Here is a 14422-nt window from a genome sequence, read left to right as displayed (position 1 = left end):
TTTTGTATAATAGATATATGCAGGCACACACCATTGATTAAGTCTGTCGACTAAAGAGATAAACTTATGTTAAATAGCTATGCAGTTACATTACATGTGAAATTCAAATCAAATTTCCACATTTTTAAATCTGAGACAAATTTTTTGAAGCTTGACTGAGTAATTTATTTTGTTTTACTTTTTATTAGTTAAATAGTTTTAGCTTTTTTTTTTCTTTGTTACTTTGACCACTCTTCAAATCACCTGATGCCATATCAACCTAAATCACACTTAACATTAGACAGAATCTTTAATCATACAGATTTTAAATACTGATTTTTTTTCATTATGTTCAGTTTTATATAGTTACTGCATTTTTTAAAAATTAAAAACCACTATTGAACCTTGCAAAACAACAGATTACCAATATGTTTTTAAATGAAATAATATTTATATTTTTTTTCACGCATTACTAAAATTGAACAAATATAGGATTTCTGTTTATCTTACCTAAACATCATTTTTATCATTTTAAAACAATGGAATAAATTAAAATTAAGTTTTTAAAATAACTAATGTTATGTTGTATTTTTTTTTCCAGTTATTTTAACAGAGATTAAGCCACCCAATGGTGACAACCAGACTGGAGGTTTTAATGAACCAAGACCAATGTCGCCATATAGTTCCATGTTTATATTTGGTCCTACCAATCTGTAAGTAATACATATGTATTGTTAAGTTTACTAATGCATCAGTCATGTAGAGATTTCTTGACCAAATGCGTTTGTCTTTAAACTGACCTATTACTTTCAGTTTGACCTGATGTGAACATACTGATTTCAACTTTGGATCTCACCAATGTAACTGTATCTTACAAAATAAGTCTCTTGCCTTTAGAAAAGACTGAATACCTGGATAAATTTTAGCTACATCCTCAGCATTTTTGGGGGTTAAAATTGTTCATAATTCTCATCTCAGTCATTACACTGTTTCATGTATCTATGTATTATTTAAACGTTGATTTTTTTTCTGAAAGCTCGACCCAATAAAATGTTATTGGAATAAATATTATGAAAATTGTTGTGGGGCAAGTTGTCACACTTGTTGGGGTAATATGTCACAGTTGTGACAATTTACCCCAATGAAGATTAAGCATTCTGAAACAAATTTTAATATTAATATTGATTTAGTAATAATTATTTTTTTATGGATTCTTTTTTATGGATGCTACCTAAATAGTCTTAAGCGACTTTCTCCTTAAATAATGCTGTTTATAAAGGTTATGCCAGCATCAACATAAAGACAATATCTGTCCTCCGAGCACAACATTTAGGACCTTTAGGGCTGATAACTGAAGGGTCCAAAGGGTTCATTTTGATTTTGTCAGTTCCTTGTTTACCTTATAAAATGTTAAGTCTAAACAAAAATGCATGTAAAAAATGTTTTCATTATTATGGTTGTAACTGTTTTTGCTGTCCTTGGTAATTTTTCCTTATTTATTTCCCTTATTTTTTATTAGTGTTTAATATGAAAACGTAAACACTTTTGCCTTGAAGATGGTTATCACACTTAGACTGGACACAATGAGATATGAGTTTATTGAAGAATATTACTTTATGTCTTTTTAGATTTCGTCGTTTCTGTCACTTTATTATAAACCTGCGCTACTTTGACCTGTTCATCATGATTGTTATATGTGCCAGTTCTGTCACCCTGGCAGCTGAGGATCCTGTGAGAGAAGACTCGTACAGAAATTCTATTCTGAATTATTTTGATTACATCTTCACTGGTGTCTTCACTGTGGAGCTGATTTTGAAGGTAGGTTCATTTCAACATCTATAATCTCCTGAGAATCAAAGTGATAAAGCTATTTTCAGAAACAAATGTTTTGAGTTAGGGGTGGAGATTTTGGAGTATATGTGTAGTTTTTATGGTTGAAATTAGTTGTTTTTACAAAGCCTATATCAACTCGCTCTGTCTGCCTGGTAAAAAGTTTATACTCATTATTTCTCCCACACCCAATCTCGGATCAAGCTGAAATTTTGCACAATTATTTCTTTTACACAAGAATCAATAAAAAAAACAACAATTAGTTAATTAACTATCAGTAATGAATTATTTTGTTTGGTATCTCGAACAAGGTCAAAAAAATTGTAATTGACTGAAGTGGTGGTATAAGCTGAATTAGTCCCCTTTATAGGTCATCGTCTGAGTCTTAGTGAACACAAACCTGAAAAATAGGACAAGACTATAGAAACAATAGATGACCATACAATCTTCCATTGGCATAAGCTCTCCACTAGTAGAGTTATTATTGTGTTGGCTTGAGAAGCCTGAAAAATCTTGAGTCCTGAGTTTAAATTCAGGTGGTTGCCCCTTTTTACTAATTTTTTATAAATCTTTTTTATTGTTAGTCAAGATCTATTACAAGTTTAATTGCATGACTGATTAAAAGTAATTGATACAAGTACGCTTAATATAAACATTTTATTTTGTTTTGGCTTTAAATATTGAAACTAGCCTTATGTTAAAGGGAAATTTTTATTATAAGTCCATTGAGGTTTAGTATATGGCTTATACTTTCATTTATATAAATGTGTTATGAATTTAGGGTGTACTTTTAAGAAAAAAATTTATGTATTTGCTTGCTGCCCACATTTTCCAAACCTGAAGTTGAATTGAATGAGAGAGAAGACAAAACCTCCTCATTATATGATGCTTTTCTTCAGGTGATAGATCTTGGAGTCATGCTCCACCCAGGCTCCTACATGAGAGACCTCTGGAATATACTGGATGCTACTGTTGTTGTATGTGCTTTAGTTGCCTTTATTTTCAGGTAATATTTTTTTTTTAAATGGGGCATGGTGTCTAAGGAGTGGTGCACTTTCCTTATGAATGTGAAGGCTTGGGTTGGTATTTATGGTAATAGTGTGTTCCAAAGTCCACTTAGCTCTGATATCCACTTGAAATTTTTTTGAAGAAACCAAGATTATTGGTGTTTCATATTAACACAAATTGATTTCAGATCTGGACTAACATTACTTCTGCCCTGTAGACCTCTGGTGGGTTTTATGGAGAATTTTTCATTTGCTTTTATTTTCTAATTAACTCATCTTTTCTGTCCATTTCCACAGCATGAATTATTACTTAAGATTTATTGATGCAGTAGTTTTTAATTATAATTTTTAGCTACTGCCTTTTTTAATTTAAACTATTTTGCCTTTTAAATATACACGTATAAGTGTTTAACTTTTATCTTACAGTGATAGTGCTGGTAAAAATCTGAACACAATTAAATCACTTCGAGTCCTAAGAGTTTTGAGACCTTTGAAGACTATCAAAAGAGTTCCTAAATTAAAGGTTAGTGTCATAACATAAAACATGATCAGTTTTAGTGATAGTTTGTAAGGTTACATTTTCTTGAGACATCAAAGTTGTAAGTGATGCAGTGATTGAAGATAATTTTTTTTAAGTATCATAATCCTTAAACTTTTGCACATTTTTGGATTACTGCAACTGTCACCATTGTGGATTGAAATGCTAATTTATAAGATAAAGTTAGAAACGTAACTGCTAATCATGCCTGTTCAATACAAAAACCTTAATTCAACAATATTACATATATTACAAGCTGCTCCTCTAACAAGAGCAAAACCAGACTATTGTCACTTGGTAGAGTTTTGCTTTTAAAAAAGTGGAGATAGTATAGCATTTTCCTTGTGTGCTTATCTATTGATTGAAGATGTTGAAAATTCTCTCTTTTCCAGGCCGTGTTTGACTGTGTGGTCAACTCACTAAAGAATGTCTCCAACATATTGGTAGTCTACCTTCTCTTTCAATTCATATTTGCAGCCATTGCTGTTCAGCTGTTTAAAGGGACATTCTTTTATTGTACCGATGAGACTAAGCTTACAAGAGATGATTGCCAGTAAGAATCTTTTTTTTTTGCTTATTTTATTATATGTAATACTTTGTGTTATTTTTAATGGCATTAAAATATTGTTCAATGATGCACTTTTAAAAATTAAATCCCATTTCACTAATATGAAGAAACCTTATTCCTGACCAGGGGGCAGTTTCTAGATTACAGTGAAGGCTATGACAACCCACTTATAAAGGACAGAGAATGGCTTCAACAAGATTTTTGTTATGACAACATATTGCTGTCAATGTTAGCTTTGTTTACTGTGACTACAGGAGATGGCTGGCCTGAGTACGTTTGGTTGACATATTTGTCATATCACTGGCAAGAGTAATTTACTTGACAGTCATTATAGGAATGAGTGAAGAGTATTTTGCAATTTAAAAAAAATAATTTTTGTGACCTCTTGGAAATAATAAAATAATATTTTTTTTAAATTTGATGTTACAAATAGTTCAGCTCAATATTAACATCAATGTCGAGGACAACAAAAAATATTTTTTAGGCTTAGTCATATCTGTACTAGATCTAGTTGTCATATTGTTACAAACATATTTTCTATCAAATAGTTAGCACCTTTTTTTTGTTACTCCTGTGTATAAAAATAATTTTAAAAAAATTATTTCTGTGCAGCATCTTAAAAAATTCAATGGCCTCAACTTATGAAGATCAAGGGCCACAACCTGGATTTCGTCTGGAAATGTCCATTTTTTATATCATCTTCTTCATCATCTTCCCATTTTTCTTTGTGAACATCTTTGTTGCCCTGATCATCATCACCTTCCAAGAACAAGGAGAGAATGAGCTGATAGACCAAGATCTGGATAAGAATCAGGTGACTATACATTGTATCTATTATAATAGAAATAATAATGAGGCTTTTTCTTCAAGTCCAAAGATCAAGGAGAGGCATAGTCCTATCTGTGATTTACATATTTTGCCACATGCAACTGTGTCACAACAAAGGGCAGACTGTCAGAGACATATTTCTTTTTAATATGGTTTTATTAAATGCAAAGTCCTGTGGCATTTGAACCCTCAGTTCCCTGCCCTTATTTTCCTGTTCCCCTAGGCTCCTGAGGAAAAATTACACTTAACACAAACATGCACAAAAACAAACTACTGGTATTAAAAATTTAAAGAGAAATATTTTATTTTGAGAAAAATATATTAGTATGTTTATCCCCAATATTCTTTCTTGGTATGCCAGTCTTCCCAGCATGTAGACCCCTCCTTTATACACAAGTACATTTGGCAAAGTTTGCACCAAAATTTAATTTTGATTTTCTTGACAGGCCTGCTATTATAATTCATGTCTGGAAACTGCTTTACATGTTTATTGAATTTGTAAGCACAAACTACACATAAATTATTTCCAGTAGCTGTTGGGGACAATTGAGGATGGTGTAACCCAACATTTTGTAGTCTCACATGTGTGTCAAGAGGGAGTTAAGTCTTTCCCCTTTGCAACTTCTCATGTAACACAACTGCAGTCACAGGTTACACTTTCAGCCTTCTTTCTACTTCTGTTGTATATGCCATCTGCAATCCAGGAGCCTTCCTTTATGCTTGCTCTCCACATGGATCTGGAGGCAATGCAGTAATTTACTCGAAGACGACCCTTATTATTATTATTATTATTATGTGGATCAATTAGGAGCCTCTTTTTTCCAACTGTTAGTGTTGACTTTGAAGAGCTTTAAGTGGCGTTTGGTTACATCAGTATAATTTAAAAATGGGCAATCTGTGGCTGTCCTGCTTTTTGTTAGATCACCGTACAGATTGTCTTGTGGGAGTCAACCTTACAATATAATTATTTAATAGCCCCAAAGATGATTTTTTAGAAGTCATTAAATTTCTCACTTATGGTAGACACTTTAAAACTTGTACTAAAAATGTTATTTGTAAATAGACATATTAGAATATTTCTTTCCTACGACAGAAACAATGCATAGACTTTGCTATCAATGCCAAGCCACAAAGTCGATTTATACCCAGCAACAAACATTCAATCAAGTATAAAATCTGGCAACTGGTCCAGTCTTCTAAATTTGATTATGTCATGATGGGCTTGATCGTTTTGAACACTGTGGTCTTAATGATGAAGGTATTTTATCAACTATTTCTTAATGATAAAGGTATTTTATCAACTATTTCCTAGCCTTGTACCAGAAGTATTTAAGGTATTTTATCAACTATTTTTTAATGATGAAGGTATTTTATCAACTATTTCTTAATGATGAAGGTATTTTATCAACTATTTTTTAATGATGAAGGTATTTTATCAACTATTTCCTAGCCTTGTACCAGAAGTATTTAAGGTATTTTATCAACTATTTCCTAGCCTTGTACCAGAAGTATTTAAGGTATTTAATCAACTATTTCTTAGCCTTGTACCAGAAGTATTTAAGGTATTTAATCAACTATTTCTTAGCCTTGTACCAGAAGTATTTAAGGTATTTTATCAACTATTTCTTAGCCTTGTACCAGAAGTATTTAAGGTATTTAATCAACTATTTCCTAGCCTTGTACCAGATGTATGTGACTAATAAAGTTACTTGAAAGAAGAGACTAGTTTATAGTTTACTTAAGCATTATATCTGTAATGAATTCCTGAATACAAACAAAAGATTTTAATTCTTATGCGTTGCTTCAGGGGGATTTCCCCACTCAGTATGAAGTTTAGAAAAATTGTTACTTATGCTACTAATAAATAGAATTTGATTTCATTAGGTTAAATTGACTAAATCTCATAAGTTTTATGTATGTCTCAATTAGTTTCTAGATGATTTTAAGTGTTGACTTCTATTCTTAAGTTAAGATTACATACATTGCTTTGAAAAATAAAATGTATATATCTTTTTGGCCATAAATCTTAATGTTTTTCCTCCAAATATACTCATGACTCTAATCCTTTGCAGTACTATGGTCAGTCAGATAATTTTAAAAGCATTCTTTCCTACCTGAATGCTGGCTTCACTGCTGTCTTCACTATTGAGTGCATACTCAAACTAATAGGCATAGGGATACGAGTAAGATTTTATACACATGGTGCTGGGAAATATCTTGCTTGTATTATATTTTCTGTTACACCTTTACTTTTACATTTGTTCTGTGGACAAAGTTTGCTGCATTGATGGGAGTCTTCCTTTTTTTTTTATTCAAGCTTATGTCAACTCACTTTGACTGCGGTACAATTTTTGTAGACGCTATTTCTCCCACTTCCCATTCTCGGATATTGTTGAAATTTTGCATAATTATATAAAGTCGATGAAAATACATGAATCAATAAAAAAAATTTACAATTAGTTAATTAATTAGTGGTGATTAGTTAATTTTATTTTATAAAAAAAGTGAGCTTATTCTTGCTGTATTGAGATATGTGGTAGTGATTTCGCTGTTCTTTTCCTTAGATAAGCTTTGTTTTTTAAACATTTTTTTGTATATTTTGCTTTTTTTTTTCTACTTGCTACTTTTACTTTGGTTAAGGTTTCTTTTAACGTCCATTCTTTCTACATTTTTTTTGTTCCTGCCTTTTTTATGTGGATCTGGGCCCATTTTTTAAATTTAAGCCGCTGCTGTGCAGTCCATGACCAGGCTGTGACCTATATATTTTGTCAAAATTAATTTTTTTTAATGACCAAAATGAGGTAGAACGAATATTTGACATAAACATCTATGATGGGGAATTTAATAATCAAAATGGATTTGCTAGAGAATAAAAGCCTTGAATATAAATTTAATAAATTAGTAATGGAAAAGTTAATTTTATGATTTTGATTCTCTTTTTTTAAACATATATTTTAGATTACATTTGTATATATTATGTATTATATGTTTATTTTAATCTTTTTATTTATTGTAGTCAATCAAAAGATTACTGATAAAAATGTAGGAAATGTGTTGTTTTTTTTGCAAATAGGATTACCCTAAGTTATGTTACTTTTAGTTCATCAGTTTCACATGTTAACCACTTGTAATCGCTATTCAATTAATGCTATGTAAATTGTTTTTCTTTAAATTATGCTTAGAGGTGATTTTCAATTAGTGAAAAGTGTATCTATATTCCATCATTTCAGAACTATTTCCGTGATCCTTGGAATGCATTTGATTTCATTACAGTCCTAGGAAGTATTATAGATGTCATCCTGACCAGTGTCAATGTGAGTGATATGATTTTCTTTATCTGCTACTATCTTTTTTTTTGACAGGCCTTGACAAATAGGTTGTCATGATCAAATTTTATATAAATTTTGGCTAATTCAAACAGACCTGAAAATTGACCTAACCCATTCTTTTTGTGTTTTCAGTCTAAACAGTTCAGTTTTGGATTTTTCCGATTATTCAGAGCTGCTAGATTGGTCAAGTTGCTACGTCAAGGCTACACAATTCGTTTACTGTTGTGGACTTTCTTTCAGTCCTTCAAGGTAAACATGAATTGCACAATTCTGTAGTTTCTTCTTTGAATTATATTCAAAGTAATGCACTAATTTTTTTAATGTTTTGTTGTTCATGATGTCAAGAAACTGCATATCAGCTTATCAGCTCTTGGTAGCAAGATGTCTAGGATGATTCTCACCGTGGCTAGCCAACAAGTAATAATGATTGAAACTAATACAAAAAGGTGACGATGAAGTAAAGAGCACAACAATGACTAATGTAACAAATTAGGATTTCCGAACACATTAGTGTCATTAAAATAGGTGTTTAATTATTGATATATAGTTCAGATATTAACCACCAAAATTGTATATAATTGAAATAATAATGTGATTAATTTGGTTGATTAATTTAGTAGATAAAACAATGTAATGAATACAAACACATAAGAAATGAATAATGGTAAGAAAATTCGGAGTTATCTAATCATGAAAGGCTAAAACAACATAGTTACATATAAATTGATGCTGGGTACGAATAGCAAGCCACACTGGACAGTTTCTCTCTCTTTCTCTCTTGTCTTAGCACAGATCCTGGAGCCCACGTCATAGTCCGTATAGTCTTGATGTGATATGTACTTGTATAAATCTACCGTCTCTGACCGTCACCTAGATATAAGTAGGCATACACTTACAAATAGCCGAGTACTTAATCAACAAATCAACTCGTAACTTCCTACGTGCATTAAAGAAAAGATTAATAGTTTCATCTTACCGTGTATCCTTAAGAAAAGCACTGATACTGTTCCTGTATCTAACAACCACAACACATGTTGTATTCCACAATACGACATTGACCCCTACAACATCGGTCTGGTCCAGCACCTAGCCGTGTTTGAGTCGTCTCCCCCTTATCTCAAACTGTTTCTGACTTTATAGTCCTTAAGCTATGTCTAATTTATTCTCTAATTATTGTCTTGTCACCCGGACTCTGCTAGTACCACATTTTCCCTACATAAATCTAATGTCTCTGTCTGGGTGTCTATACATCACTGTCATAGTCTGCTCCAGGTCCAGCACATGAGAGATCGTACTATAGTATTTGGATCAACAACAAAAACCAAACAAGATAATCTCACAACTGTGACACATGATATTGCTCATAGTATTTAAAAAAAATTATTTTTGTTTTCTTAACTTTTTGAAGTTAAGTTTTTGTACATTTTGGTACCACCCTGTCAGTTTGACTAAAACAATAACTTATTGACATTGTGTTTTGTACCCAGGCCTTGCCTTATGTGTGCCTCCTCATCCTGATGCTGTTTTTCATCTATGCCATTGTCGGTATGCAGGTAAGTGAATGAAACATTGGAAACTGGTACTTTGTAACAACTTGAGCGGTTGATGAACCTTTTACTTTGCTACTGTGATCAATATTTTTAAAGTCAGTTTTATGATAGTTAACATTTTTACTACTTAACTTTTTTTTTGTAATTATATTTATTTGGCATACATTCAAAACTTAAGTCATTTTGTCTAAGATATTTGGCACACTTCTACTTGACCCATCGTCTGAGATCAACAGACATAACCATTTCAGGGACTTTTTCTCTGCATTACTCTTGCTATTCAGGTGAGTTCTATCAATGCTGCTGACTTTTATCCCTAAATGTCTGGGCCTTTACCTGATTCAATAAAAGCAAGGTTATTCTTGCAACTAAAGTTTTGTAGATGTTTGGAGTTTAAATCTATCAAAAGAAATATTGATCTAAAAAGTGTATGTTTTATTGAGATCTTTTGTGACTTTTTTTGTGATTGTACAAGCTCGGAGTATGGAGGATGTTGATACCTTTAAAATTTATTTTTTTTCACAAAGAAAATTTTTGTTAAAGTTTTTATGACTTTTTTTAAAGTTTACATCTATTTAGTTTCAGTGACAAAACTGTAAATATTTTGCTTGGTGTCTAGGAGCTGTACTGGGGAGTCTTGGAACCAGATAATGCTTTCAGGTTTGAGCGGGAAACCATGTGACCCTGAATCTCTACGACCAAATGACCCTCCAGAACAGGCTCTGTCAGGATGCGGCACAGACCTTTCCTATATATACTTTGTCTCTTTTGTCTTTCTGAGTACATTTTTGGTAGGTGATATATATTTATAACATAACTTTTTATCAGTGGTATCCTTTTTAACCTTTGTCTTAGTTCACCATTTCTTGAAAGTCCACATTAATCAAAATAGTGTCTTTTGTTTTATCCATTTGTATTCTAATCTTTTCCTTTCCATTTGATTTGAATTGCAGATGCTGAACTTATTTATAGCTGTTATAATGGACAACTTTGACTACTTGACTAGAGACTCCTCTATTCTAGGATCTCATCATCTGGATGAATTTGTCAGAGTCTGGTCAATGTATGATCCTCAGGCTTCGTAAGTCAAAGCAAAAAGACTAAGCACACTCAATTTTGATTTTTCTTTTTATACTAGTTCCTTGTTTACTTAACTGTTTTTTTTTAATGTTTTTTTTTTGTTTGTTTACAGAGGTAGGATCCTCTATACAGAAATGTATGAAATGTTGAGGACCATGGAGCCTCCAGTTGGGTTTGGCAAGAAATGTCCCTATAAATTGGCTTACAGGGTAATTGTAATATTCTGCTGATGTATGATTACAGTTTGTTTGAATGATTACCTGAGTAAATTTACCTATACTTGTGCAGTGTACTTATGGTGCTGCTTATTACTTTATTCAAGTTCTTAAACTGCAGAAATATCCTAAAATTTGAAAATGATTTTCAGTCTCTGTTGCTGTCACAAAATTAACATTAAGGAGGTTCTACGCTGTCACTTAGGTTAATAATTAATTATCCAGACCTAGTTTAAAATTACATCACATTTAATGTTGTATTCACAATCCGTTAATTTTGGTGCTCTTATCTACTACTAATTATTACTGTGTATCTAATTTTCAAACTTTTAGTTTAATTCAAGTTTAATTCTTTTCTGTATTTTGCAGAAAATTGAGTTTTTTGGGAAGTCTAGTCTAAAACTTATTTTATAATTTCTATTAAACCTCTTTATGTATTTTCTTTTTCTGTATTTGTCACTTTTAGCGCTATCTTTCCACTACATACTTTAAGAAATTTAAACTCTATTTTATTTTGTGTATATCAAAACATTTGTTTAGATCTGTTATTCATTTATATTTTTTTTTACACATGAAACAGTTCAATGTAGGTCTACTTAAATTTAACAATATATCGTAACATTTCAATTAAACACACTATTTTAAGTTGTATCCGAAACATTCTTTTTTTCTGTCTTTAACAATGAATTATCAGTATACTGACTTTATAGCAATAGCAAAATACTGACTTCAGAAAGAAATAACACTACTTAGTTCATAAAGAAATAACAACACTGACTTTATAATGTATCTGAATGTCTAGAAACTGATCAGAATGAACATGCCAGTAGATGAGAATGGAACTGTTCACTTCACAACAACTTTGTTTGCACTCATTAGAGAATGTCTTAACATCAAAATGGGACCAGGTATTATTTGTAGTTTTCTGATTGGTTTTTAGTTTGATTTAGAGTGTTATATTTATAGCCTTTATTCCATTGGAAACCTTTTATAGATATTTATAGCCTTTGGTCCATTGGAAACCTTTTAATCTTTTATAGATTGTTATTTTTATAGTCTTTGGTCCATTGGAAACCTTTTATAGAGTGTTATATTTATAGCCTTTGTTCCATTTTAAACCGTTTACAGATTGTTATATTTATAGTCTTTGTTCCTTTTTAAACCTTTTATAGATTGTTATAGTTATAGCCTTTGTTCCATTGGAAACCTTTTATAGATTGTTATAGTTATAGCCTTTGTTCCATTGGAAACCTTTTATAGATTGTTATAGTTATAGCCTTTGTTCCATTTGAAACCTTTTAAGATGTCAAATGATGAATTTTTCCTTTCAGCTTTGACCATGGACAAAAATGATGAAGAACTGAGAAAAACTCTCCGCAAGCTTTGGCCGGTCCAAAGCAAGAAAATGATGAATTTATTGATGCCACCTACTGATGGTATGTGTTTGTTTAATTTTAGATATAAGAATTAAAAGCAATAGGTTGTATTGAGCTCTTCATTTTGAGGTATATGTTATTGGCAATTGTAAAAAGTAAGATTTTAGGTACATTGAAACAATGCTCGTCAAAAACTTTAGAGAGTAGTGTTACTAAATTAGCTGGTGAAATAAAGACTTTACAAAGAGATTAACATGGCAAATAAATGGGATAATATTAAGGTCTTTCCTGCAGAGAAACAAATTATAATATTCCAAATAGAACTATGATAAAAATGACTGATATGAGATCTAATATGAATGTCTACTGTATTTCTATAACATCTAATACAATACTGGAATTAAGAATTTTAAATGTGTTTTTATCTCTAATTAGATAATCAAAATTTCTTTTTAAAAAATGTAATAAAACAGATGTATATACATTATTGTAGTGATTTTAATTACAAATAATCAGGAAACAATTCACTATGTTGTCATAGTATTGTCATTATTTGATTTACTTCATGTTTTACCTTATCATTCCAGAGGTTAAAGAAGGTAAAATGTCAGTAGGTAAAATTTATGCTGGATTATTGATAGCAGACAACTGGAAGGCTTTTAAATCAAATGGCCGAGTATCTAATGTTACTCAACCAGTGAGTGCATTACTCTTTATCATAGCTTATGTTTTAAAAAAATTAATTATACATTTGGTGATTACCCTTGTACAACAATTTTTAATTTATAATGAAACCTTAGAGTTTCTTTATTATAATACTGTAGTTAGAGTTGTACCTTTTATGTTGGTATTGTACACTGATGATGAGTGCATAAGTTGTAGCTTCTCATTTTATCAGGACTTTTTTTTAAATGACTTTTGTAGAGCACATCTTTCATGCTCATTTCACTCTGGTCCCAATCTCTTTGGTTGATATGTGGGCTAGTGGGTATCTTGGAGGATATGTGGGGGAGTGGGTATCTTGAAGGATATTTCTTTACTGCCATTAGGCTCTCCACAAACACTATGCAGCTTGAGTCAGGTTTCGAACACAGCTCCCCTAGATGAGAGGGTTTAAAGTAATAAAGACTTTTTTTTTTCATAAAGAATGGATTCTAGAAGATGGTAAAAGTCTTTTTTAAAAGTCCATGATATTAAGAGTACCAATTGTGCATCATTTTAAGTGAAAATATTCAGAAACATAAATTGGTTGGTTTTTGTTTGTTGTTTTTTTTCCTCTTACAATTTATCTTATTAGCTTTCATTAAAACAAAAATATTGTATTGTTAAAATTATTTCCAGGTCTCTCAAGCCAAGGTAATTATGGTCCATTTTTGTTACCATTCTAATTTAAAAGGAGAAAAAAAAAGTGCAAAAATATAATTTTTTTTTATATGCTAAATATCAAAATGTCATACATTCACAATGTCATATGTGGCATACATTACTATGCCTATACAGAGTTTAGTATATTTATTTCCTTTGAGAATTACAACAAGGAAGAACAAAGTTTTAGAATGGTGAGCTTATATTATTTTGTCCTTGTGTTTTTATTTTTGTTCTTAAATAGTCTTGACTAAACTATTCATCAGTATCTATGGTAAACAATATCATGAATACTATTGAAACTGAAGTTAATTTAAAAAATGAATAAGTTAAATGTTAAACTTAAAAAAAAAAGTATTTACAAAGTATATATATATATATAGATAGATAGCATATGTACATAATACATTTAGTATTTACAAAGGATTATAATTTACTTTTTGATTTTGTTAAATGTTGTTTTTTTTTAGTTAATGTTTTATTTGAAATTATATACAGTTGATTTGAAACTTAAAGACCTATAAGAGAAATATTCTTTATATTAATCAATATACGCAGCGACCATCATTATTTCAACGCTTGTTATCAAGGAGGAAGTCTTCATCTGCCCAGTCGACAAAGTCTATAACTTCCGACCATTCTATCGATGCTGGTCAGAGGTAAAAAAAAAATTTTTGATTTTATTTAATTCAGGGTTCATTGATCTATGCTTATTATCTCAAAGTATATTTTTATTTCAAAATGTCGGTAACACTAA

General features: G+C 30.9%; 1 protein-coding gene across 7 annotated transcripts in view; it reads left to right on the top strand.

Annotated features, from left to right (window-relative positions):
- The window catches only part of LOC106051036 (voltage-dependent calcium channel type A subunit alpha-1-like), a 70671-nt gene that overhangs the window by 48791 nt on the left and 7458 nt on the right, over positions 1-14422 (top strand). For 6 of the 7 annotated variants that reach the window (XM_056042092.1, XM_056042093.1, XM_056042091.1 and 3 more), the window contains 21 exons: positions 581-692; positions 1608-1797; positions 2709-2815; positions 3243-3339; positions 3747-3907; positions 4049-4192; positions 4535-4736; positions 5844-6008; positions 6823-6933; positions 7981-8064; positions 8212-8328; positions 9567-9632; positions 9822-9913; positions 10249-10420; positions 10583-10710; positions 10822-10918; positions 11727-11832; positions 12256-12360; positions 12888-12997; positions 13642-13656; positions 14224-14324. In XM_056042092.1, coding sequence (XP_055898067.1) covers positions 581-692; positions 1608-1797; positions 2709-2815; positions 3243-3339; positions 3747-3907; positions 4049-4192; positions 4535-4736; positions 5844-6008; positions 6823-6933; positions 7981-8064; positions 8212-8328; positions 9567-9632; positions 9822-9913; positions 10249-10420; positions 10583-10710; positions 10822-10918; positions 11727-11832; positions 12256-12360; positions 12888-12997; positions 13642-13656; positions 14224-14324 — 2482 coding nt within the window. The remainder of the gene's footprint in view (positions 1-580; positions 693-1607; positions 1798-2708; positions 2816-3242; positions 3340-3746; positions 3908-4048; positions 4193-4534; positions 4737-5843; positions 6009-6822; positions 6934-7980; positions 8065-8211; positions 8329-9566; positions 9633-9821; positions 9914-10248; positions 10421-10582; positions 10711-10821; positions 10919-11726; positions 11833-12255; positions 12361-12887; positions 12998-13641; positions 13657-14223; positions 14325-14422) is intronic. The other variant, XM_056042096.1, reaches the window with a different exon arrangement.

This window comes from Biomphalaria glabrata, chromosome 9 (genome assembly GCF_947242115.1).
Source record: "Biomphalaria glabrata chromosome 9, xgBioGlab47.1, whole genome shotgun sequence".
In the NCBI taxonomy this organism is placed as follows: Eukaryota; Metazoa; Mollusca; class Gastropoda; family Planorbidae; genus Biomphalaria; species Biomphalaria glabrata.
This window is presented reverse-complemented; position numbering and strand designations above follow the sequence as displayed.